Raw genomic sequence first — 23,975 nt, forward strand, 5'->3', positions numbered from 1 at the left:
TGCTATCACGGGCTGCTTGACCAGTGGTTTTGTTTTGTTTTATGTTAAGTTAGTGGTAAAGTTTTTTTCTAGATTACCTGCAGTTCAGTTCACCACCAGGGAAACTGGCTCACTTGTTATCACTTGGTCTTTAAATCAAGGCTGATGCTTTCTCAATCAGAAAGTATCAATTTAAATGTGAACTGTAGGGTTTGGTTCTGTTCACCTGTAGAGAAGATAATTCCTGCTGCTGCAGGAGCCAACAGCCGAAATTTTCTGCCTTGCTTCCTCTGTCAGTCTGTAGCAATCCCATCTGGCTTTCCGATCCTCTCTTCTAAAGAAGCGATGTGGCTGTGGAGTTCTGTAATTACGTGTTCTTGAGGGATGGTTAGACGGTTTATGTCGTCTTCCTCCGATCCTGAAGGCCAACATGGTGTGGAGGTTTTGTTTGGTTTGGGTTTTTTTGTTTGGGTTGGTTTGGTTCTTTTGGTTTGGGTTTTTTTTTCCCTTGTTGCATGTGTTACTGCCATTTGGTTACCTGATGGTTGTCTGTAGCTGTAGGGAAGCTGCTGGAATAAAATGTGAGGCGGCTGTTTCTGTCAGCTAGCAAATACGGCTGTGTCGTCCCTCACTGCCATCTTTGGCTTTGTGGGAAGGTACCAGCGTCCTTGTCGTGGCCATCTAATACACACTGGCACAGGCCTTGTCCCTCTGAGGTGCGGAGCCCGTTCATAACACCCCACTGGGTACCATGGGCACGTGTCGCGTAGCTGCGCTCGCAGGCACACCAGAATGGCGGCTGTGTGTAGTTTGATTCCCGTGACAAGGATCTCCACAGATAAAAGGTCTTGGTCTGTGGGCAGGTGGGCCCAGCCCCATCAGCTTTCCATGTAGCATCCTTGTGTGCTGCTGGTGGGTTTGACTGTTAGCCTTGCAGAACACCAAGAATTATTCCTGCAGTTGAGCTCTTGCTTATTTTGGGCTCTCAGCTAGGGGAGACGGTGTTTTGAACTATGCCATTCACATCTGGTAGGTGGACACTTCCACATGCAGCTGCTGGTGCTGCTTGATCTTCTCTGGATGGGAGAAAACATCATTTTTTTTTGAGATTGATGACTGTTTTTCCAGGACTCGTGCATATTAGAGGTGGAAGGCTGCAGGCATCTCTTGCATTCCTCTCGTTCCTCTCCTGGCTCGCTTTATCCTATTCTGCTATTGCAGAAGATATAGATTCAGAAACAGAATTTACCCATCGTATTCTTAAATAAGCACACCAAATACGTCTGCTTCATTGCCATAGCTGTGTTTGTATTAGCCAAGGGCAATACCCAACATCTGATAGTAGCACTGGTGCGACCAAGTGGAAAACACGGGTATCTTGCTGCTCCTAGGAAATGTCCAAATTGTTTGCTGTGTTGTCAGCACGTTTGGTTTATCATTAATGGTATTTTTTTTGCTCCTTTTCTTTTTTACCCCCGATTGGATTAACAGAGCGTTCACTAAGTGGAGTCCATAGTAATCCAGGGGTGCTTTCCAAAGAAAAAGGATATCTCGGTTACACTGCTGGTCAGGAGATGGGGTATCTCATCTACGGCAGAGCCAGGCTGGCTTTGGTTTGCTGGCTGTTATCTCTATTTCCAGCTGGGACATTCCGGCGGTAACGGGCTGGCGGGGTGCTAGCCCCATGGCTGGCTGTGCCGTGAGGAACCAGCCTTTGGGGCCCAAGCCCATGGGCTCCACCTCTGGTGAACGCAAATCTAGCTGCTTGGTCTTTGGCTGCAGAGCTGACCCAGAGGCAAAACAGAGCCCTGCCTCAGGCGCAGCTCTCCCTTTAACGACACTCATCTCCCCCCTGCTCGCCCCTGGAATTTTGAATGCGCTGTGGCTTTTATGTTCCTTCTTCGAATACAGAAAATGCGTTAGAAACGAAAATTTCACTTGGTCAGAAACCAAACACATCCCAGGAGCGGTACCTCCAGTATAGTTTTACTTTTAGTCATCTTGAGTTACACAGAGAGAATGCCACAGCCAGTGACTCCGCAACATTTCAACACACACTTAATCCTAATAAGGAGGGAGAGGCTGCGGCTAACAGGTTGTTTTTAATCTCATTTCATTTCTAAACAAGTTGATAGCCAGTTCTGAATCATGAGCTTGGAAGAGAACTCGGTGCTTTTGTCAGGTCCAGCATTGTTTACAGGAACATTTTTGTTCTCCCTTGGGAAAACTGTGACCCACAGAAGCTGAAGGTACACAGAATCCAAACCAAACCCGTGCTGCCTCATTTTATTTCAAACTTGTAACTCGGATCAGGATTGTCAAAAAGGTCCACTTAGTTTATGTACAGTTGAGGTCGGCTTTGGAAAAATATTGACTGATTTCTCAGCATGTCCTTCGTTTGGGTGGGTTTTGTCTTGTTTCATACAGAACTAGCCTGAAGGTTTGCGTTGGGCGCTGTGGCTTGGCCACTTGAATCCAGAATTCACAGGCAGCCCACAAAGGAGTGTTTTCTCAACTTTCTAAAATAGATGTCTCCTGGAGAACTGGGTGCATGGGGTGATAAAATGCCATCTGATTTGTACCTTCCTACCCTTCAGACGCTGTCCCCCCACACTGCTCTCTCCCGCTACGCCTCTCAGTTGTGGCTAGACCGAGCCATGCTGGCTAGCACTTCACTCAACAAAAAGTCCCACTAATTGAGGACAGAAAGTGTGTTTGTCACGGTGTGGATCTGGAAGAGCCTTGGAAAAGAGCAGTTAGGAACGGAGGAGAGCAATTAAGCAGCCAGTCAACCAGTGTCCCCTTGTGCCTGTACGTGGGAGAGTGCTTTGGCCAGCGTCCCCCTGCCCGTCCTCGGGGGATGCCTGGGGAAGGCCGCTTTGGTGGGCGCAGCAGGGGAGCGCTTCAGAAAAGCCCTTTAAGTCTTTACTCATTAAATTCCTCCTCTGGCGATGGCTTTGCTTTTATGACCTGCCCTTTCTGTGCCTGTCCTGCATACGTGGAAGGTGTGTTTGGAAGCTGGCATTTCCATACCGTTTAACCCCTTGTGCCCTTTGCTTTGGTGCATCTCCCGAGCCCGGACTCCAGCAGGGAGCAGGTTGGGAAGGAGAGACGGGCAGATAGGGGTGGAGAGGGAGCCGAGAGCGAGGTGAGGGAGAGAGGCGAGGGGTGCTCGGGGGAGGGTCGGGGTGTGCTGAGGGGGCGGCAGCCCCCTGGGATGCGGTAGGGACTGTCAGGGGGCAGAAGGGCGAGGAGCGAGGTGGGGGCATGTTCGGAGGGGCGTCGGGCCGGGCTGCGGGAGGGAGCCGGGCGGGGGAAGTGGTCCGGGCGGGGTGTTCGGAGGGGAAGTGGGCAGGAGGCCGGGCGGGCCGTGGCGGGAGGGTGTTCCCGAGGATGTGGGCGCGGGCGGGGGGTGCCCCGGGGGCGGGAGGTGCCGCGGGGCAGCCCAGGGGCCGCGGTTCCCGGCAGCGCGGCGGGGGGCGGGCGGGAGGCGGCTCCATAAAGGGCCGGGAGCCGGCCGGCGCGGGCAGAGCGGAGCGGCGCCGGGGCGGCCATGGGGATGCTCAGCTTGCCGGGCTTCCTCTCCTGCGGCAAGAAGAAGGTGAGGTGGCCGGACGGGGACGGGAACACCTGGGCAGGTGGGCTACTGGGGACAGCTGGGCAGATACGGGGGCCACCCGGGCAGGTGGGGTATGGGGGCACCTGGGCAGGTGGGATAGTGGGGGTACGTGTGCACCTGGGCAGGTATGGGGGCACCTGGGCAGGTATGAAAGCAGCTGGGCAGGTGGGACAGCGGGGGTACATGTGCACATGGGCAGGTATGGGGGTAGGGGGGCACCTGGGCAGGTGGGGTATAGGGACACTGGGCAGGTATGAAAGCACCTGGGCAGGTGGGATAATGGGGATCTTGTGCACCTGGGCAGGTATGGGGGCAGGTGGGCTGTTTGGGACACCTGGGGACATAACGGGGGCCACCTGGGCAGGTGGGATATGGGGCACCTGGGCAGGTATGGGGGCACCTGGGCAGGTGGGACAGTGGGGATACTTGTGCATCTGGGCAGGTATGGGGGCAGGTACAGGGGCACCCGGGCAGGTGGGGTATAGGGACACTGGGCAGGTATGAAAGCACCTGGGCAGGTGGGATAGTGGGGATACTTGTGCACCTGGGCAGGTGTGGGGACGCCTGGGCAGGTGGGCTGCTGGGGACACCAGGGCAGGTGGGATATTGGGGTTACTTGCACACCTGGGCAAGTAAGGGGACACCCAGACAGGTGTAGGAGGACACAGGCAGGTCTGGGTGCATCTGAGCAGGTAGGGTACTTAGGTACCCAGGTAGGCAGAGGGACACTCACGTAAGTAGGGTGCAGGTACCCAGGCAGCTGTGGGAGCACTGGGCAGGTGAGGTATAGTGTACCTGGGCAGGTATGACATTATCTGGGTAGGTGAGATCCACACAGGGATGGGAATATGGGGGCACTGGGGCAGGTAAAGAGGGATGAGCACCTGGGCAGTTTTGGAAGGCACCTGGGCAGGTGTTTTTGAAAGTGAGCATACAGGTATGTGCTGGTGTGAACATCTGAACCGGCGTGGGGGCATCCAGGCACATGCAGGGGCAGAGTAGGGGAGTCCCCTGGAGGTGCTGCCCCCCGGAGCTGGCAGCACCAGGGACTAAGGTAGGAGCAGGGCAAAACTGGCCATGAACATTGCTTGGGCTGTCTGGTGGGAGCCTCTCTCACGGGTCCCTGCTGTCCTGCCAGGGACCAGCTGGACTGGCAGCCCACCTGGCTCTGCCTCGCTGCCCTGCCCCACGATGCCCAGGAGAAATGACGATATGACTGTCCTGCTTGCCTATGGGGCAGTCCTGAGCCTTCCCTCTTCTTCTTTTCTAAGGACTTCAATTTGTCAAATGAAAAGGATGCCCAAGCCAGTGGCAGCGATGAGAACTTGGAGCGTGGCAACTGGTCAAACAAAGCCGACTACCTGCTCTCCATGGTGGGCTATGCTGTGGGCCTGGGCAACGTCTGGCGGTTCCCCTACCTCACCTACCAGAATGGCGGAGGTACCTGTATTGCATGGCAGCGTCGGGCAGCACACCTTGCTATCCCCGGGATGGGGGGGTGGGGGGGACAGCCCTGAGGTCGGGCATGTTTTGTCAAAGCTGGATGTGAGCATCACCTTGGGAAGTGGGATAACGCATGCTGAGGGGAATGGGAAGAGGAGTAGGAAGCATCTCTGTGCTTTTTGGGTACCAGCTGAGGAGGGAAATAGTATTTAGTTTTAATTGCAAACTTCCACCTGAGAATTCCAGAACTGTTTTGATTTACTCATGACCACCATTGCATCTCTTTGTCCATGTGCCAATATCCTCTACTTACCCAAATAGCTGTTCTCCCTCCCCGGTGCTTACCTCCCTGATATGTTTATAGAGAGCAATTGAACCCCCTCTGCACCTTTGTTTTGCCAGGCAAACAAGCTAAGCTGGAATAATTATCCAAGCTCAATAATTATCCCCATCAGATACTTGGGGAGCGCGAGGCAGAGAGAGCCTCTACCTGCTTGCACAATGGACTAGTGGCAAAGCCAAGCGGAGGCAGTGGCTTCCCCGGCTGCTATTCCAGAGCTTTGTCTATTTGCCAGGCAACCAGTGGTAATTAAAGAGAGCGTGGACGCCAAGTAACTGCAGAAGACTGACTTGTATGTACTCATTTGCTCTGCCTGACAGTCCTTGGGAGTCAAATTCTGGACTGTAAAAGCAGCACAGCCCTTACAGCTGTGCGTGGAACACAAGGTGGCATTCTCGGTACAGATGACTTTTGAAGTGAGCTTGGCAGGGCCATGTTACTTACAATTTTCTTCAACAAAACTGAAAACAAAATAAGTTGGGACATCAGTCCTTCTACTAGGTGGGTTTTTTTTTTCTTATCTGCTGCAGCAGAAAGCATATTTGTGCTGCTGCGTCTACCCTGCTCTGTGCTCCTTGCTTACGATAGATGAAGGCAACTGTTACATCCGTGTTTTGAAACACAGGCGTAATCTAGTTAATTCTGTGGGACTCTCTACTTCCTTAAATTACAGCAGGTATTTGCAGTTCCTTATAGAACTGGGTCCTCGATTGTGTTAAGTTCACTGCGAGTGAAGAGGACAGATTTCTGCGGGGATGTCGGGTCATGTTTAGAAAACCTGTGCTCTCACTTGCCCTGTCTTCTGCGCACATGCAAAGAAGTGCCAGTCCCTTCCCCAGAACAGGACTGTCATTGGTATCAGGTTAATGTGCACTTTAAAACGGCCCTGAACAAGAGCCAGGCTGAGATGCTGTTGGGCACAGGAGTCAGCCAGCCATAGGCAATAATTGTCACGCTTTGATGACCGGTAGCTACTCGAACAGGGCAGTCACAAATCACAGCTAAGTGATGTGAAGGAATGGTTGTGTTCCTTTCTAAGTTAAAAGCTGGAAGATAAACTAGAAAGCAGACAAAAGCCAATGGTGTCAACGGCTGAGCAGCGTTCCTGCTTGTATGAGAGCAGTTTGATAGTTTTTGTAAAATCCCTTTAATTTGTTAAGAGAAGCCACCTCATGTAAATCACTGGTTCTCCTGGTAACCGGTGTCCCTTCATTGGAGGTGCTCTTTAGTCTTACAGAAAACAGGATTTAGAAACAAATCTCTACATTCTGCAAAAAGCAAAAAAACCCCACAGTGGGATATTTCAGGCAGGGGAAAAAGGGGGAAGTATAAAATGTGATAGAACTGTGGCGAACACTGAAAGATTCATTGTTTTCTCTGTGTGTGTTTGTGTTGGCTTTTTTTCCCCCTCTCTCCTCTCAGGTGCTTTTCTAATCCCGTACACCCTGATGTTGGCCTTAGCTGGCTTGCCCTTATTTTTCATGGAATGTTCCCTTGGGCAGTTTGCCAGTCTCGGGCCAGTTTCCGTCTGGAGAATATTACCATTGTTTCAAGGTTAGTATCGTTAAGTTTCCTTAGATCTTTTTTTATTATTATTATTCTAGTAATAAAAAGATGTGAATTAATGATTTCTTCACGAAGTTTCTAATTCTGAGAAGCCGCTTTCCATTTAGAGAATATTCCCAAGGTTACAAGGTCAGGATTATGTTCCCCGGTAGCTCTTCCTTATTATTCAATTATTAAACAGATGTGTGTTGGAGATTCGCCCTAAAAGGCTGGCGATTAGGAGGCTTTATTGGTGATCCTCCTGGTGTTCTGCAGCACGCCACCGAACCGCGGGTGTCCAGGCAGAAGGAAATCACCCCCCTCAGTTAAACGCCTGGCACTGTCTGCAAGAAATCAAAAATCATTTAGAGAAGTGAACTTTATCGCTGTTTCTTTACACTTTACATCCTGGGCAGTTTGCAAGGCAGTTCCATGTTGGAGGGGCTAATTCTGTATTAGCCCACAGGCGCGTGGGTCTAATGGCCGTGTGCCATGCTGTGCATGCACCCGTCCAACTCGCTGCCGGGGGAGTCATCGGCTGGGGTGATAAAACAGGCTGGACTCCGGCTGCGTAAGGTGAGGCGCCCCTTGTGAAAAGAGAGATAGTTGCGCTCTGTAGCTGTAGTTTACCTGTCCCTGGGAGGGTTTGAATTTCATAGGGAGATTTACGTGCTTGGAAACCACTAAACACGTGCTCTGCTCGCTCTCCCATCCATCCAAGCCCTGTACCCCTGGCTGTAAAGGACTATGCAATTGGTCTTGTTTGTCCTCTTTACCTATCGGAGGAATTAATGTAGGAACAACAAAGTTTTTCTGATGCAATAAGAATATCACTTGCCACCTTCTACAGAAACAAAAGGGATTACAGTCTGGCTGGTTGCCTGAGCTTTTTTTGCCAGACTCCGTACTGCAGCACAAGCAACCTTTCACGGGAGCAGTGCATTTAACTTTAAAGCAAAAGTCTATAGACGCAGCAAATCTTTTATGTGTCCGTGAAGATATAAACTTAAATATAGTCTCTAAGATGATTGGGACTGTTTGGCAGACTTTCCCAAACTCACAGCACAAAGTTCGTTTTAACAAAGGAGAACAGTATTATCGGCACAGATTTACTGTTCTGTGTTGCTTCTCATTTATTGCAAAACCATTTGTTACAGTGGGATCTTCAAAATGGCTTGGTCAGTCCTAGTATAGTTTCTTTTATTTTACTAAGCAATCAAAGCTTCCCACTGGACTGGGAGAGAAAAGAAATATTGAATTTCTCCTTTAGACTTGGACTTAGCGACTACTCCAATTTTTCTGTGGGCCTGGTTCACATTCCGTGTCCAAACCACATTTGAGGTGGTCAGTTTGGATCACAACCCTCATTTCTTGGCTTAATCCTTTCCCTGTTTGATTGTCATTAAAAATTATTTTAAAAACAAACAAAGAAAAAAAAAAACCCCGCAACTGCTTCCCAAGTAGCCCTTTTAAAAGTTAACTTTTAAAGTTTTTGAAAGGCCATTAATATTTTTTTTTTCAGCCCAAGTCTGGGGTAGTTAAGACATTGTGTCTTTCTCTTTCCTAGGAGTGGGCATCACGATGGTCATCATCTCAACATTTGTGACGATCTACTACAACGTGATCATTGCTTACGCGCTCTATTACTTATTTGCCTCGTTTCAAAAAGTGCTGCCGTGGTCAGACTGCTTTTCCTGGGCAGACGAGTTCTGCAGCAAAACACGATTAGGTACCGTACTTAACAGACAGGCCTTAGTATTACTGGTTGGGATACCTGTACTCTTTACTGTTTTCTGGGAGAAATGAGAGGAGTGAGACAGCTACCCGTGGCTTGAAGAGTCCTTCCTGGGGTTTTGTCTCTGAACACTGGGGAGTGATGGTTGTCTGCTTCCCTGCCACCATTTCTGGGTGCTTGGGGAAATCTAGAGGGAGCTGGGCCGAAACCTCCTTGTTGGAATCCTTTTCATTCTCCTTTAAAATATAAGGTTTCTCTTTCATTCTCCTTTAAAATATATGGTTTCTCCTGGTACGTACAGTCCCTGGAAATGCTGTATTCCCATTTCATCAGGCTTCATGGCAAAACACGTTCTCACCTGAAGCAAGAGTATTGCTGTAGCTTTTCTGGGGGTTCTCCCATTGCTCCTTGCCTCCCCTGTGGGTATGGTAATCCTGAGCACAGCACCGGTGTCGCACTTCATTAACTCTTCAGAACATATCTCCACGCTATTGTTCTTGATGTTTGGCAGCACATGTACCGCCAAACACTTGTTATCTCAGCAGTTTCCATATCAGACCAGTTTAAGGCAAAGGTGAAGTTGGTGAGATAATTAGAAGTTAGTAGCTGGAAATGTGTTGCCGTGTAACCTCTGAGAGTATTAAAATAACAGGGACCAGGACCACGATGGGTTACATTACTTCAAGTGGTAATGTAATTGTAACTCTTTTAACCATATATCTGAAAATCTCTTCTAAGGTTCATAGGTTTCATAAAATGAAGTTGAGATGCTTTATTTAACAAAAAGTTGATGCCTGCTTGTGGACTAAAAAATATTTTAGCTCAAAGTTTCAAAGTGCTGAGGAATACAAAACTGGGCTGAAGAAGCTGTCCCAAAATGGGCTTCGACAAGACTTTTCCAGTATATAGTGTTCATTACTGTATGTTCTGGCAAAAAAATAAAATCCCACCCCACCCCCCAAAAAAAACCCCAAAACAAACAGCACCTCCCCTTCCCTGAGGAAAATGTTTAAAGGGCTCTAGTAAGCCCTCTGCCACGGTGAGATGAAGCTGCCAGAGGATGTGTGTGACCTTGGCTGGGACAAAGGTTTTTGTAGAGTAACCAAGGCTGCAGCCTGCACTACCCTCAGTGCTGGATTTTGCAAGTGTTCATGACAGCAAACGAACGGTGGAGCTGAGCACACCGGATTCTTGGTGTTTTGCTTTGCAGTCAAAGTAACAAAGTCACAGATGCAAGTGATAGTTCAGGTTTGTTTCCAAACGCTGTTAGTAGGCAAGCTGATGCTGTAACTGTTTAGAAAACATTTCCTGCAATAGTCATCACCGTGTTAACAATGCCTTTTTTCTTGCTTTTAGTAAGCAACTGCAACGCAACCTTAGATGGAGAAATCATTCACGCAAACTACTCGTTCATCACAAACAACAACCTCACGTGTATGAACGGCACCATAAACTACAAGCCAGTGCAGTTTCCCAGTGAGCAGTACTGGAAGTAAGCAAAAAATTTTAAAGGAATTGCGAAAATTGCATTTATTATGCATTGTTGTTTTGAATGTGCCTTTTCTTTTTGTCTTGCTGCCCAGAAACAACCTAGCAAGGGGGGTGGGCATCCAAATCTGTGCAGAGAGGACTTAAAATTTTATTGATGAGTCTGGGCCCTTTCAAAGAAATAATAGAGAAGTAAAGGAGTCAACCTGTAGCATACTGAAAAATAATCCATCTTAAATAAGTCCTCTTCTCTGGAGTCCTGGTAGGGACTACTTAGCTTCATGTAAAGCATATAGGTTTTTTTCAGGAGTTACTGTGCAAAATATATTCACCTTATTCTGAATCTGGACCTGTTGCGGAATTGCCATTTCTTTAGCCACACGGTTTCAATTTGCTTTGTGTTCTTTGGGTTCCTGGGAACTGGTTCATCTTCTAGGCTCTTCTCTTGCCATCAGAATTTCATGGTTAACACAGAGGAGCTGAGGTAGGCCTGATGGGAGATGTATGGAGGGAGAGCTGAGGGCTGGTAGACCTTTAAAATGCAGTTATGTATTCCGATTTTCAATGCCAGTCGCGCCGTTCTCACTGCGCACTTGTGGAAATGGCTGCAGGGTCTTGTCGTACCTACAGAAACCAGCTCCCTTTCCTTCAAGCAGTGACGGAGAGGAGTGTGTGCTGCTGCCGCCCTCTTCTCATCGCAGCATTTTGTGCTTTCAGTAAAGTGACTCTCCAGCGCTCCAGTGGGTTGGATGAGACCGGGAACATCGTGTGGTACCTGGCGCTCTGCCTCCTTCTTTCCTGGATGATAGTTGGAGCTGCCTTGTTTAAAGGAATAAAATCTTCTGGAAAGGTAAGTTAAGAAGAGCAAGTAGCAGACTTTTGGCCTGATCCTGCCCTTCCAACGCCAAGGTTAGCACAAGGCAGGATGCAGTCCCAGCCCACCACCCTCTGCTGGACGTGGCGTTAGGCTTTCTTTCTGCTCCTTGGCTTCATAACTGTTATATAAAATAGGAGTAAGGTGCTGATTACACAGCAATTAATTAACACGTGGGTCTCAGCGCAACCAGGGCTGCCAAGTATTTGGGGATCTTGCCGTCACACAGGTGATCACAGCTGAGTTTTGGGAGTCACCCGGCCTGTTATGATGGCCATGTGCCTGTGACCGCACACGCACACCCTGGGAACACCCGGTAATTATTCGTACCTCCAGACGAGCTGAGATGTTTGGACAATACAGGTCAAGTCCTGCAAACAGATGTGTGTGTGCGGGTTCCAGCCAGATTATGAAACGTTGTTTTTACCCAAGGCTTCATGCTGCTTTTAGGGACCAGGTCCATAAGTGCTTGTTTTCAGACTCTGTCTCTGTTGAGCTCCCATTTCCACATGCTGGAGCACGGCTGCCTGGAGTTTTCCTTGAGCTAGGCCGGCTCCTCTCCAGACTTCAGGCAGGCCGAATTTCGTTCTCTCCTGCCTTAAGGCCTTTTCCTGGTTTAGTTCCTTCCTCTCCGTACTCCTTTCTTGCCTCCATGTTGTAGCTCTGTCACTTACTTCTTCAGTCTCTGTTGCCTTCATTCTTTCTCTCACCCTTTCTGCGCCGATTTTTTTTTCTCTTTTTTTTTTTTTCCCCTTTCGATTCCTTCTGTCATGGTGCCTTTCCATGGTTCCTGGCGGCCTGTCTTCATCTCCTCAGTCTGATGTCTCTTCCTATTCTGCTTTCTAATTTGGAGCTTTTGGCCCTCCATGTCAGCACTTCAGGGTGCAGTATCTCCGCTTTCCCAGCCATGGTTGTTCTGCCGCGTGGCTCCTCTTAAACTCGCATTCTTTGGGTTCCTGGCAATTGGCTCCTCCTGTTGTCACTTCTCTTCTGGCACAAAGGTAAGCCTCTCTGGGGTGTAAGGTAAGGCTCAGAAGGATCTAGTGGGGCAGGAACAAAGCAAAGATGAAGAGCGGAGAGAATTGACTGTTCTGGGCAAATATGAGGGAAGTCTTCAGAAATGTCAGGCTCACTGTATGATGGCGCAATGCTATGGCTTGGTGTAACCAGCAGTACCAGGTCAATTATCTGTCTGCGTAACACTGAAACTAAGACTCAAGAAACAAGAGTATTGTTGAACGTAGCCTGCATGATAACAGCACTGCTTAGCCCTGCTTCTGGCCTGGATCCCATCGCGCTAGAAATTGTGTAGGCAAACAACAAAAAAGATCTGTGTCTGACAGAACCTAAAAGTCCTTGTTCCCAGTAAATCAAGCTTTCAGCATGGCTTTTTTTTCTTTTTTAGTTTTTTTTTTCTTCCCAGTCTCATCAGGAGATAATTCCATCCTAGTCACCTAATTTTGACTGGCTTTCAGTTCGCGTTTGCTAGAAGCATTGCCTAGCAAGAGATCTGTGGGTTGGTTGAGTCCAACCTTGCTACAGCAGTAAATCATGTCAGAAAACACATTTCTGAAACTGGTCAAGTGCTATCTGAAAAGTGGATATGTGGCTTGGGCCTTCTGCTTCTGCTGGAATGCAGCTCCAGAACCGGCTAAGCCAGATGGTTTACTGCTTGGTGTGCGTTCACTTCACTGGTCTCCTGTTTTTCATTTTGTACCAGCAGACCTTGGCCTAAAACCTGGCCATTCCTCCTGCACGGGGGTCTGTGGGTCCCCTCGCTTCTGATGTGTGTCCCTGCCCTTCTTGCTGCAGGTCGTCTACTTTACCGCACTCTTCCCATACGTCATCCTGCTCATCTTGCTGGTGCGAGGTGCCACCCTGGAAGGTGCTCGGGACGGCATCGAATACTACATTGGGACACAGTCCAACATCACCAAGCTGATGGAGGCAGAGGTGAGAGGCAGTGTCAGCCCTGGAATCATGACACACTTCCATGATTTGATGGGCTTGTCACTTACAGAGCAACTCCTTCTTTTTTTCTTTTTTCTTTTTTTTTTTTTTCTCTCCAGTCAGGTGGTGCTTCATGTCCTGCCCTGTTTCTTGTCTCTGCAGCTGGGTTCTGTCTTTTTCAGCACCCCCCAGCTCTATCAGAAATCCAAGCCCCTATTCTAGCTGCTCTCAATCTGAAAAATAGCCACCCTCTGCCCCCTCCCTGCCACACCAGGCAGTGGTGACAACCGTGGCACTGCTGCTCAGCAGCGCTCGGGGACCATGCTGGAGTTTCATCCCAGCAAGGCTTACTGAGAAAGTTCTTGCTGTGGGATCAAGCGTTGCTCTTAGACGTGTCCCACTTGCTTTGGCTGCTTTCAAGGGACTTTATCAGAAGGTTGAAGGGATGCCTGAGTTTGAAATTCAGGCTGTGCCTTGCCCAGAAATTAGCTTAGGAAACTAGGTGGACCAGGAAGGGCACTTTGTGCAAAGGCAGCTTGTATTTTTTTTGTTCTGGCTTATGCTAACATTAGTTCAGTTTTACCAAAAGCAAACATCAAGCACGATGTTTATTTGTGGTATTTTATGTGAGCACTTGGTGCTAACTGGGCCTGCAGCCAGAGGCAGAAGTGGTTTGTCTGGGTCATGGTGTGAGGAGCACAAGTGGGAGAGCACATGTAAGTTCTCACTCCTGCAACCCTGTCCTGGTTTTCCTTATTCATTGGCACTGTGACAAGATTCGTATCTTGATAACCCACATAAGTGAATGAGCTGAATCTTTTCTTCAGGGTTAACCCAATAAGATTAAGTATTTGGCAACGTACTCAGGATGTGACCTTTGGAAATCACAAGATATTGTTTATGCTTGCAGCCACAAGGCCACCAGCATGCTTATATCCCACCTACTCTAAAATTCGTATGAAATAGCATTAGATATTCAGGCTAAATGCAGAAAAGTCCTTGGAGCTTCCACAGGGGGCAGACTTAAATGTTTATGATACATACTGCGAGCGATACAGTAATTCCATGTTCTTATTTCTGGTAGGTTTGGAAAGATGCAGCCACCCAGATATTCTACTCCCTGTCTGTGGCATGGGGCGGGCTCGTTGCTTTGTCTTCCTACAATAAGTTCCACAACAACTGCTACTCAGATGCTATTATGGTTTGTGTAACCAACTGCCTCACCAGCATATTTGCTGGGTTTGCAATATTCTCCATCTTGGGACACATGGCATTCGTGTCCAAGAGACCCGTCTCGGAGGTGGTGGACTCAGGTAGGCCGCCTGTCGCGCTGTCGGTGCTGGGACTTGCCTTGACCAAGGCCTGACAATAACCTCCTTCCTTCCACTCTCTTCCAGGATTTGATCTGGCATTTGTAGCCTACCCAGAGGCTCTCTCCAAGTTACCAGTTTCTCCTCTGTGGTCCTTCTTGTTTTTCTTCATGCTCGTGCTCTTGGGCCTTGACTCTCAGTTTGCCTCCATAGGTGAGTGCGGTTTTACGTAACCCGTGGCTTTGCAAATGACCATTACCTTTCTTAATTGCACTACCTCTGCTCAAACCCCGCTCTTCTTCCTTTGCAGAAACACTTACAACCACCATACATGATATATACCCCGAAGCGATGAAAAAGTTAAGAGTCCCTATAACCCTGGGGGTGTGCATATTGCTCTTCTTTCTCGGTCTTATCTGTGTTACTCAGGTAAGACATTAAATTCTTCTTTGGCTGAGGGTTTAGCGATGCTGCAAGTGATGAACTCAAGTCAAAATACCCTTTCCAACTGTTCCTGTTTGCATGGATCGATCTGAGAGAGTCAGATTCTGTCAGTGTGTAATGCAATGGAGCATGGCGCAATTTGCTGCATGCAAATAAGAAATTCCCAGAGGCAAGCTTTGAGGAACCTGAGGTTTTCTGTGATTATTGAACTGAGATGTGCTTTTAAATAGAAGGCCCGCATACAGCCAGTGAACCGTCAGCCTGATTTATTGCTCCTCAGTTCAGGACGTTACTTGTGTAATCTCAGGCACAGGCACACAGTGCGTGTGCAGCACTGAGCGTACCACTAATAGATGCCAATGGGATCTTTTTGTTCAGAACCAACTACCAAACAGGTCAGGGTCTGAGAAATGGCCCATTCGAGTCATAAAAACCTCACGAGCATCTGTAGATTGTGTGGTTACTTCTCCTGCGTGTGTATAGATAGATAGATAGATAGATAGATAGGGGTGAATGTGTGTGTGTGTATAAATATATATGCATACGTATACATACATAAAAGGAACTTTAAGTATACTGTGTAAAATTTCTTGAGGCAATTGCTTTTAAGGATATAAAGGTTCATTGCAATGACTCCATCTAGAAATGCAGATTTATATATGCAATTAGACTGATAATGTGAATAAGATAATTGTGGTGAACACGGTTGTATAGTCAAGCAAAGCCAATAAGTTATGAAACAGGGACGGCAGGGAAGCTTGCAAAGGACTTCATACGCAAGAGCGTGAAGTGGCTTAAAGCTTGTTTCCTGCTCTCTGATCCCGCTATTGCACGCTGGTGTTTAAAGCTGTGTTTAACCCACGTGGAAAACTTGTGCGTGTAGGAGCACCCGAGCCTACCACAACAGATAACTGGTATAGCTGTTGCTGTAGCTCAGCATTAAAGCTTCAGCACCGGCTTTAATACAGTAAGTTCCAAACTTACATTTTGCTCTCAGCTGTCTATATTTGCTTAGCATATACGTATCTCTTGTTATTAATCTACAGTATTTTATCAGATTCTACAGTATTTTGTCAACCTGATGTAGAGCTATTTACACAAAATACTGTTCACAAATGCGTATTTAGCCTAGAGAAATGGAAATTTCAAAAAACTCAGAGTGGTGATTAGTTAAACTGGCTTGAACAATGCAACTTATTTTATTTGCATAAAGAGGTTACTGGGGCTGGGTACATTTTTACCTCTTTATTGTTTGTTCTACAGGCAGGAATTTACTGGGTTAACCTAATAGACCACTTTTGTGCTGGATGGGGAATCCTTATTGCAGCTGTCCTGGAGATAATAGGCATCGTCTACATTTACGGTAAATTGCTTGCATTGAAAAAATCTATGAATTGACTGTGCAATCTGAGGCACAGTGTATATTAAAAATTAATTACTGCAATAAAGCATTTATAACTTAACTGGCTGAAAAGCTTTAATGGTTACCCCAAAAGTGGAGAAACTGACCTTGACCATTGCCTTTCTTCTATCCCTTTTGGATAACCCCACCGTCAAGGGAGGCACCTGCTTTACAGTGCACCCTATGATTGTCTTTCAACAGGAGGAAACAGGTTCATTGAAGACATCGAAATGATGATTGGAAAGAAGAGCCGTTTGTTCTGGCTGTGGTGGAGAGCGTGCTGGTTTTTCATTACTCCTGTGCTGTTAATGGTGAGTGTAGATGATTGAATTGTGTTAGTGGGACAGAACTTAGCAACTGGATATTGAAGAAGTTTCCACGTGAACATTCGGTGCTGAATGTCCAGGCCCTATGTGTAAAGACAGGGTATGGCTCTGCCAGTGACGCAAACTCTGTGCTTTCGGATACATACTGCTCCTCCTTGAGTCCTCTCCAGGAGAGGCTGGACCATCACATCAGTTGCTGGTGAGTTGGGTCTATACTCTTAGGAGTAACACAGAGCAACCAGATTGTCCATCTTTTAGCAGCTGGATTATTTTCATTTCAGACTTTAGAAAATGTTTTGAAAACCTAGATTTTTCCCCTTTGAGTGAAATCTCATTTTGGGATGGATCCCTGCCTTGTGTTTGCTCTTTGGATGTCCAGCTGTTCCCTTGTCTGAGATTTTTTTTTTTATGTCTTGCTATGTGTGTCTCAGTTTTTCATTACTGACGTACTTCTACTTGTGAGAGTAGATGGACAGATTATGTTTCTATGAGAGCATTCATTAAGATCCCAAATCCAGGAACAGTGGCAAGTCACTCTGGTACAGCACAGTACCTTTAATCTGACTGGACTACAGATTAGAAAATGCTGCTCCTAAAATATCTCATGTCTGCGGCAATATTTCCCATCAGTTAATCTTAAATTCTTTCCCATATTCCTGTAAATAACAGAACGTGGGAACATATAAAACATAAAGAGAAAGGTACTGGGCTCATCTAGCGACATATATATATTCTCCAACATAAGATTTCAACAGAACCAAGAGTCACAGAATCACAGAATGGTAGAGGTTGGCAGGGACCTCTGGAGACCATCTGGTCCAACCCCCTGCCAGAGCAGGGTCACCCACAGCAGGTGGCACAGGAACGCCTCCAGGCGGGTTTGGAATGTCTCCAGAGACGGAGACTCCACCACCTCCCTGGGCAGCCTGTGCCAGGGCTCTGCCACCCTCACAGGAAAGAAGTTCCTCCTCATGTTAAGGTGGAACTTCCCATGATCAAGTTTGTGCCCATTACCTCTTGTCCTGTTGCTGGGCACCACTGAAAAGAGCCTGGCCCCATCCCCCTGACACCCACCCTTTCAGAAGAGATCAAGGTCTGTTGGAACATAGATGTACTTAAGGTGTTAGGGTACATAACAGTGTCATCTTTCGGTCTTTCTGCGTGGCCATGACTGAACACCAAATCCTGCACAACCGTTCTCACACTCAAAAAGCAAGAGGAAACCGCAGAATTTGTAGATAGGCTTTTTTTTTTTTTTTTTTTTTTTTTTTTTCAAACCAACCTAGAAACATGGCGCAAGTTCAAGTTAGCTGGAAATCTGTTTTCTCTCTTTTTTTTTTTTTTTTTTTTTGCCATTTTTTATAGGCAATTTTGGTCTGGTCTTTGGTCACGTTTTCAACTCCTACTTATGGCTCAGTGTTATATCCAACCTGGGGAACCGTTGTTGGCTGGTGCATGATTATCTTCTGTGTCATCTGGATCCCTGTCATCGCTATTGTAAAAATAGCTAAAGCTGAAGGAAACCTTTGTCAGGTAAGGGCACAAAAAGGCTGTTAGAGCCTCAGACCTCACTTTCTTTGGCATTACCAGGAATGCCTGTGCTTTCTTCTCCAATACGTGCTCAGTATTTTGAGGTGTGTGTTAATTGGATTTTTAGACCAAAACCACACCTGTGGTAGTTGCATCAGAGGCAAATTTACCCTACTGTGTTCTGATAAGGAGATAAAGTCTGATTCTCTGGAAGTGCACCCACACATTCAACAGTGATTTGCATGGCTTCTGTTGTTATTCCAGCTGCTTTAAATTCTCTGAAGAGTTTCTATCACTTTCTATCCCCGTATCATTTTCTGGAGTCTTGCCTCCCATTCCTCACAGGAACAAGCAAGTGCGAGATCTGAGGTATGGACTTCTTGCCAGGCTTTGCCAGAGTCCTGTTGGTCAGAGCTTTGTCTGCTTGTTTGACTTCAGTGTCCAGAATCCACTGAACCCAAAGACGTTTGGAGTGATTTTTATTTTTTTTTTTTTTTTAAAAAAAACTTTGGTGCTTTGTTTGCCATTTGTGGAGTTGTGGGGCATATCTAGAGTTATAGCTTTACTGACCTTTAAAAACAGCCCAGACTAAGGTAAAACATCACATGCCTCTTGTTTTTTTGCTTTCCAGCGCATTGTAAGCTGCTGCAGGCCGGCTGCAAACTGGGGTCCCTACCTGGAATGTCACCGAGGAGAAAGATACAGCCATGTTGTAGATCCCAAAAAGGAAAAGGAACATGAGATTCCTACTGTGTCCGGCTTCGTCTACACTCAACAATGAGCTGGCTGTTTGGATGACAAATTTTTAACGTGTGGGGTGTTTTTTTTTTTTTCTTTAACTATTAGAAAGTGACAATGCAAAAGAACAAGAAAAAGCAAATCAATCATCTGCCCTTCAAAATCCAGCCCCCAAATGAAAGTGAGCCCTGTTTTTTTTTTTCTTTTTAGTGCTGTATGTTTGGGGAGGAGCGGGTGAATTAGACACTGAGATCTCCCCGGAGACTTAGGTTGAGAGGGCAGGAAAATGCATTGCAGCTCCCCAGCCTGAGGGACGGGGCGTGCTGGAGATACCTCATCCAACCCCTGTCCAGCTGGACTGCAGGTACAGGCATGGAAGAGAATAAAGACACGTTCTGGTGCTCCCCACCTGCAGGGAATTTGAGGCCAAGGTGCTGTGCTGGCGTGCCCCGGTGCTGCCCGTGGAGATGAGCGGGTGGGCGCTGTAGCTCAGGGAACAGGAATCATTTTGCTCTGTCTAAGCCTCGCTCAGCGCTGTGAGGCTGCTCAGGAGTTGATGTTGACTACAGTGTGTGTGTGTGTGTGTGTGTGTGTGTGTGTGTGTGTGTGTTGTCTGTGCATCTAAATATTGAGTGGCAAAAAATTGCCATCGCAGGAAATAAGGCCTTAACATGGTGAAAAGCAGGCTGCTTTCTATTTCTCATTATTCCCCTTGGGATCCCCAAAGAGCCATCTTTTGTGTCGTGCCCCATGCTCAGCATTCATCTGCTATAGCTCCAAAAATCCCCTGTTTCCATATTCTACCACTGTAGAATGAAAGAGCAACCATTGATTTCTGGTGCATCTGCTCTCCTGCTCTCACCAAGGCTTCACCTGTCTGTTTGTTCTCTGCATCTTTCACTCAGCCTTGGGTCTTCCCTTCCCAAGGAGACCCCGAGCGCTTTTTAAAGATACAAACAGTGTTATCGGTGTTGCGGCAGAGACAAAAGAAGCAGACCTTTACCCCAAGTGAAGGTTACAACTGCCTTGTAATGCTGTTACCCCAAAATTTGCTGAAATCATGAGATAATTGAAAAGTTAGGAAGTTTGTAATGCATTCGGGAACACAGACTGCTGCTTCTGCCTTATGTGCTGGAGGGGCTTAGGTTAAGAGAACCTGACTTCACTTGTAGCGTAAGTGAATTCCTGATCAAGGAAAAAAGACCTATGGATTGAATGAATGCATTTTGTGTGCTGAGGAATGCCTCTCTTACTGTGATTATGGTTCCTTGGGAACAATGCAGCAGGGTTTCGGGTTGTCACTTCCTCTCAGGGCTTTGTTACTGTTTCTGGACATGAAGGAGTGTGGATAGTGGCTTGTTGCCCAAGCTGCATGCCTTGGTGTATGTTTTATACTGGCGTTTTTGTGACAAATTAAGACTTTATGGCAAATAAAACATGATTTTCTGTTTTTAATAATTTCTAAGCTGGAAAATGAGATTTGAGCCTTTTCTGTGGAGTTGGGGGGAGGCAGCTGGTGGGAAGTACCACCCACTCTTCTACGACCCTAAGCCTTTGGGAGATTGAACTGGAAAGATTCAACCTGCAGGCAGCCTTTTCTTATAGAAGTTAGGACCTGGTTTTGGAGCGGGCTCAGAAAATACAGAAAGTAACTGAGTGGTAATTTATAAAAAGGACTGTGGGATTAGACCCTGTAACAGAAGCTGGTGAAGAGGACCCTTTCCAGCTGCTTGAAGGTCATGGTCTAGCCAAGAACCAGCAGAAAACAGTGCTGTCGCTGGCCCTGAAGTGCGGACAGGCTGGGAGAGGGAGAGAGGCTGAGCTGTAAAGCTGTGGTGGTCATCCCCCAGCGCACCACCCGTTGGAGATGCCAGTGGGCAGCGGTTCATACCTGGGCAGGGACAGGCTCTGGGAAGCAGAGAGAAGTAACGAGTGGGAGCACGCCGAGAGGTGGTGGGGAAGCAGGCTGGCCAAACCGACTCCAGAAAGAATCCAGGAAAGTTTTTGTCAAAACATGCTGAAGCTAATACCAGCTGCCCATCCACTGCCCTGTGGGAAGCCCCTGCTGCTGCACACAGGGCTCCTTTGAGGGTTCTTGGTGGAAGCCCCATCCCTGGAAGTTTTTAAGGCCAGGCTGGATGGGGCTCTGAGCAACCTGATCTAGTGGGAGGTGTCCCTGCCCATGGCAGGGGGGCTGGAACTAGATGATCTTTAAGGTCCCTTCCAACTCTGACAATTCTATGATTCTTCTGCTCTGGACCTATCGTAGGGGCTTCCAGGAGGTGTTTTCATGATGTTGCACTATCAAAGTCTCCCTGAAGGGTGACAGAAGACAATTTATAAAGGGCTGGGGATCCAGTTTTGGTGCTTTCTCCTTTCTCCAAGATAAGAAAAGCCCTGAGTTCTGAAGGCAAGGTTTGCCCTTGTGGCCCCTGGCAGAGCTGGGACCCCTCTGTGTGTGCATGTCTGACATCTTCCCGGTACATCCCATCTCTGTTGCTCTCTTTGGATGAGCTGATTTACTCCTTATGTTGCTGACTGCTGGCTTCTGATGAGTCCTAAAGAGTATTTAGGAGTTGGCATTCATGTTCCTCACCCGCCACAGCTCTGGCCCAGCAGCTCAGGTTGTTCAACAGCCCCTGAAGGTTACATGAAGAAGTGGTGTCCCTCAGTGCAGCTCTGGAGGCAGGCTGGACCCAGCAGACCTGGGAGCATTCCTCACCCACGCGGGCTGGTGCCCACCATCCTGGTGTGTGTTGGGCTGGACGATCAGCAGTGCCAACCAGTGTAGCGTTGCTGGCAAGGGAGGATGCTCTGTGCTGAGCTGGTGGTTGAAATGCCTGGGGTTTGGGTTTTTTACATTGAGGAAAAAAAAGAAAATGGTTCTGCTTTGGATCAAGCTAAACAGGAGCAAAAAGAAAACTCTTGGAAAGAGAAGAGGAGAGCTGGAAAAAGAGTACATTCACTTCGGATTGGCTCAAGACTCAAGTATGATTTCAGTCAGGAAAGGGAACACAGCTGTGTGTGGTTCCAAAAGGCCACATCTATAACATGGAAATATTTAAAAAGGGGCATGTCAACTGGCCTTTGTGTATGCATGTAAAGCAATTAGTTAGGGGCCAAGCTTATGAAAGCAATTTTAAACTCCTGAAGTTATTTCTATTGCAGAGACTGTTCATAAGCATGAAGTCAAATTTAAAAGGGGGGAAAAAAAAAAAGTATTTAATTTCGTTTCTACCCCATCACCTAAGGGTTTTCCAGCTGGGCTGCACGGCGGTGCGTAACTGACAGAGAGCAGCATGTGCTCGTGTCTGCTGCCCCACTCCCGGTGCCAGGGAGCAGGGGGGGCTGCGAGGGGCTGGTGTGACCCTCACCTAGCCCAGGATGCCCATCCCTGCCTCTGGAGACTCAGCCAGAAAGCTGGGTCAGTTGGCACTCGGTCCTGCCTGGCTGGCAGCTGTTGAACAGCATCTGAGCTTTCAATCGGACCGGCTGTACCCAAAGGTGTTTGTTTTATCCAGTTCCAGACGTGTGAAAAAGATATGTGGTGCTCCCATTGATGTCCTGCGTGTTGTCCAGCCAAGCGTTACGGTACCAGTACAGCTGCCCTGTTAACACCACTCCGGCCTCTGCAGACACGGGTTATCTCGGCAGACTGGCTGTCCCACTGAGTGGACCCTTCCAATCGCAATATTGTGGCACTTTGTGCCCGCTCCACTTCATGTCCCCAGAGTTCAGCTAGGCCTCAACCTGTTCTCGTTCTCCATGCCCGTGGATCACAGAATGGTTTGGGCTGGAAGGGACCTTTTAAAGGACATCTAATCCAACCCTCCTGCAGAGAGCAGAGACATCTTCCACCTGATCAGGTTGCTCAGGGCCCCGTCCAACCTGGCCTGGAATGTTTCTAGGGATGGGTCACCCACCACCTCTCTGGGCAACCTCTCTGTGGATAAGGTGGCCTTACTGAGATGTTCCCTTTCTGGCCTTTTTTTTTTTTTAATTTTTTTTTATAAGAAGCATCAGCATAGACCCAGAAGCAACATGCATGGTTTCAAATGAAGGCTTCATTTTCTTCTTTCAGCTTTAAATCTAATTTTTGAATTTTTCTGTGGGTCTATAGTGGGGCTTTTTGTTGTTGTTTGGCTTCAGATCCATGGCCATGGCTGTGTTTGATGTCGGCACTGTGGCACCGACGTCAGGCTCCGAGGGATGGGCGCAGTTGTGCCATGCAGTTGTAGCACGGCTGTTTGGAGAGGGATGACTGAGAAGGGAGAGGCACCCATGTGTGAGCAGAGCTGGCGTGCTGGGGAGCTGCACAGGAGTGGGGAGGTGACTGCACAGCCCATCTGTTGAGGGCAAAATTGTGTATTTCCCATGAGTCACCTCTTGAACGGATTGGGAATACTCCACAAAGTCTGATCCATTAGAAAAATCCCCAAATGTTCAAATTGAAATTGGTTGTGAAACAAATTAATGTCTGCTGGCCCCAAAGAAATTACCGGGGCAAAAGATTTCACATTGTTGGAAGAACCTGGTTTCCGTGATTTTGATGACATTTGCTTTTTAGTCCAAATGGTGTTTGTTTTGGAAGCTTAGTAAATACAAAGTACCAAAGAAGGAAAATACTGAAGTCTGAGCAAATAATTTTTTAAATTTCAAGAGGTATTTTTTAATCTTATCTCCTTTGGAAGGGAGGTGAGGACAAAGTTGACATTTTGACTTCTTGATTTGGAATGAGGAAGTTGTTGTTACAACTGTCTGAATGATGAGAAAAATCTTTTCCAGTTTAGCTCTGTAATGCAAATAGGGCAAATGCTGACAGAACCCTTCAAAGAGAAAAGACTTTTTTTTGAAAGTTAATGTTTGGCCATCCCTTAAGGGGATTCTGGGAGTCAATATCTAATCTCAGGTTCCTGTGAATCCCAGGGAAGCTCCAGATCCTTTGTGTAGATTAGCCTTCTGGGTAGGCAATATAGGGGAGGGGGGAAAAACGAGCTGAAATCTATGGGCTGTAGGTAAATAGCACTTGATGAAGGGAATGAGGAATGAAGAGGATATACAGAACTGATTGTTCCCATGTAAGTATTTTTCATTGTTTTTTTTGTAGACTATTTGTCTAAAAATATGGCGTAGCTGGGTATATGAGCACGTAGAGGGCAGAAGGCCAGCTCCTGGCTCTAGCTGTCCTTGCCCTCTCGCTTGCCCCAGTGGGGGGTTCTTTCACCCTACTTGGTGACGCAGAGGGAAATGAA

General features: G+C 47.4%; 1 protein-coding gene across 3 annotated transcripts in view; it reads left to right on the forward strand.

Annotated features, from left to right (window-relative positions):
• Positions 1 to 20,143, forward strand: part of SLC6A14 (solute carrier family 6 member 14) — a 53,226-nt gene extending 33,083 nt beyond the window's left edge. For 2 of the 3 annotated variants that reach the window (XM_063346583.1, XM_063346581.1), the window contains 13 exons: positions 4,870 to 5,038; positions 6,804 to 6,935; positions 8,494 to 8,655; positions 10,018 to 10,153; positions 10,867 to 10,999; positions 12,836 to 12,976; positions 14,058 to 14,286; positions 14,371 to 14,496; positions 14,594 to 14,712; positions 15,991 to 16,090; positions 16,331 to 16,440; positions 17,821 to 17,988; positions 18,617 to 20,143. In XM_063346583.1, the coding sequence (XP_063202653.1) occupies positions 4,870 to 5,038; positions 6,804 to 6,935; positions 8,494 to 8,655; positions 10,018 to 10,153; positions 10,867 to 10,999; positions 12,836 to 12,976; positions 14,058 to 14,286; positions 14,371 to 14,496; positions 14,594 to 14,712; positions 15,991 to 16,090; positions 16,331 to 16,440; positions 17,821 to 17,988; positions 18,617 to 18,766 (1,875 nt within the window). In that variant the 3' untranslated portion in view covers positions 18,767 to 20,143. Of the gene's footprint in view, positions 1 to 3,451; positions 3,581 to 4,869; positions 5,039 to 6,803; positions 6,936 to 8,493; positions 8,656 to 10,017; positions 10,154 to 10,866; positions 11,000 to 12,835; positions 12,977 to 14,057; positions 14,287 to 14,370; positions 14,497 to 14,593; positions 14,713 to 15,990; positions 16,091 to 16,330; positions 16,441 to 17,820; positions 17,989 to 18,616 lie in introns of those variants that run through there. The other variant, XM_063346582.1, reaches the window with a different exon arrangement.
• The last annotated feature ends 3,832 nt before the right edge of the window (positions 20,144 to 23,975 follow it).

Source organism: Chroicocephalus ridibundus, chromosome 9, assembly GCF_963924245.1.
Source record: "Chroicocephalus ridibundus chromosome 9, bChrRid1.1, whole genome shotgun sequence".
Classification (NCBI taxonomy): domain Eukaryota; kingdom Metazoa; phylum Chordata; class Aves; order Charadriiformes; family Laridae; genus Chroicocephalus; species Chroicocephalus ridibundus.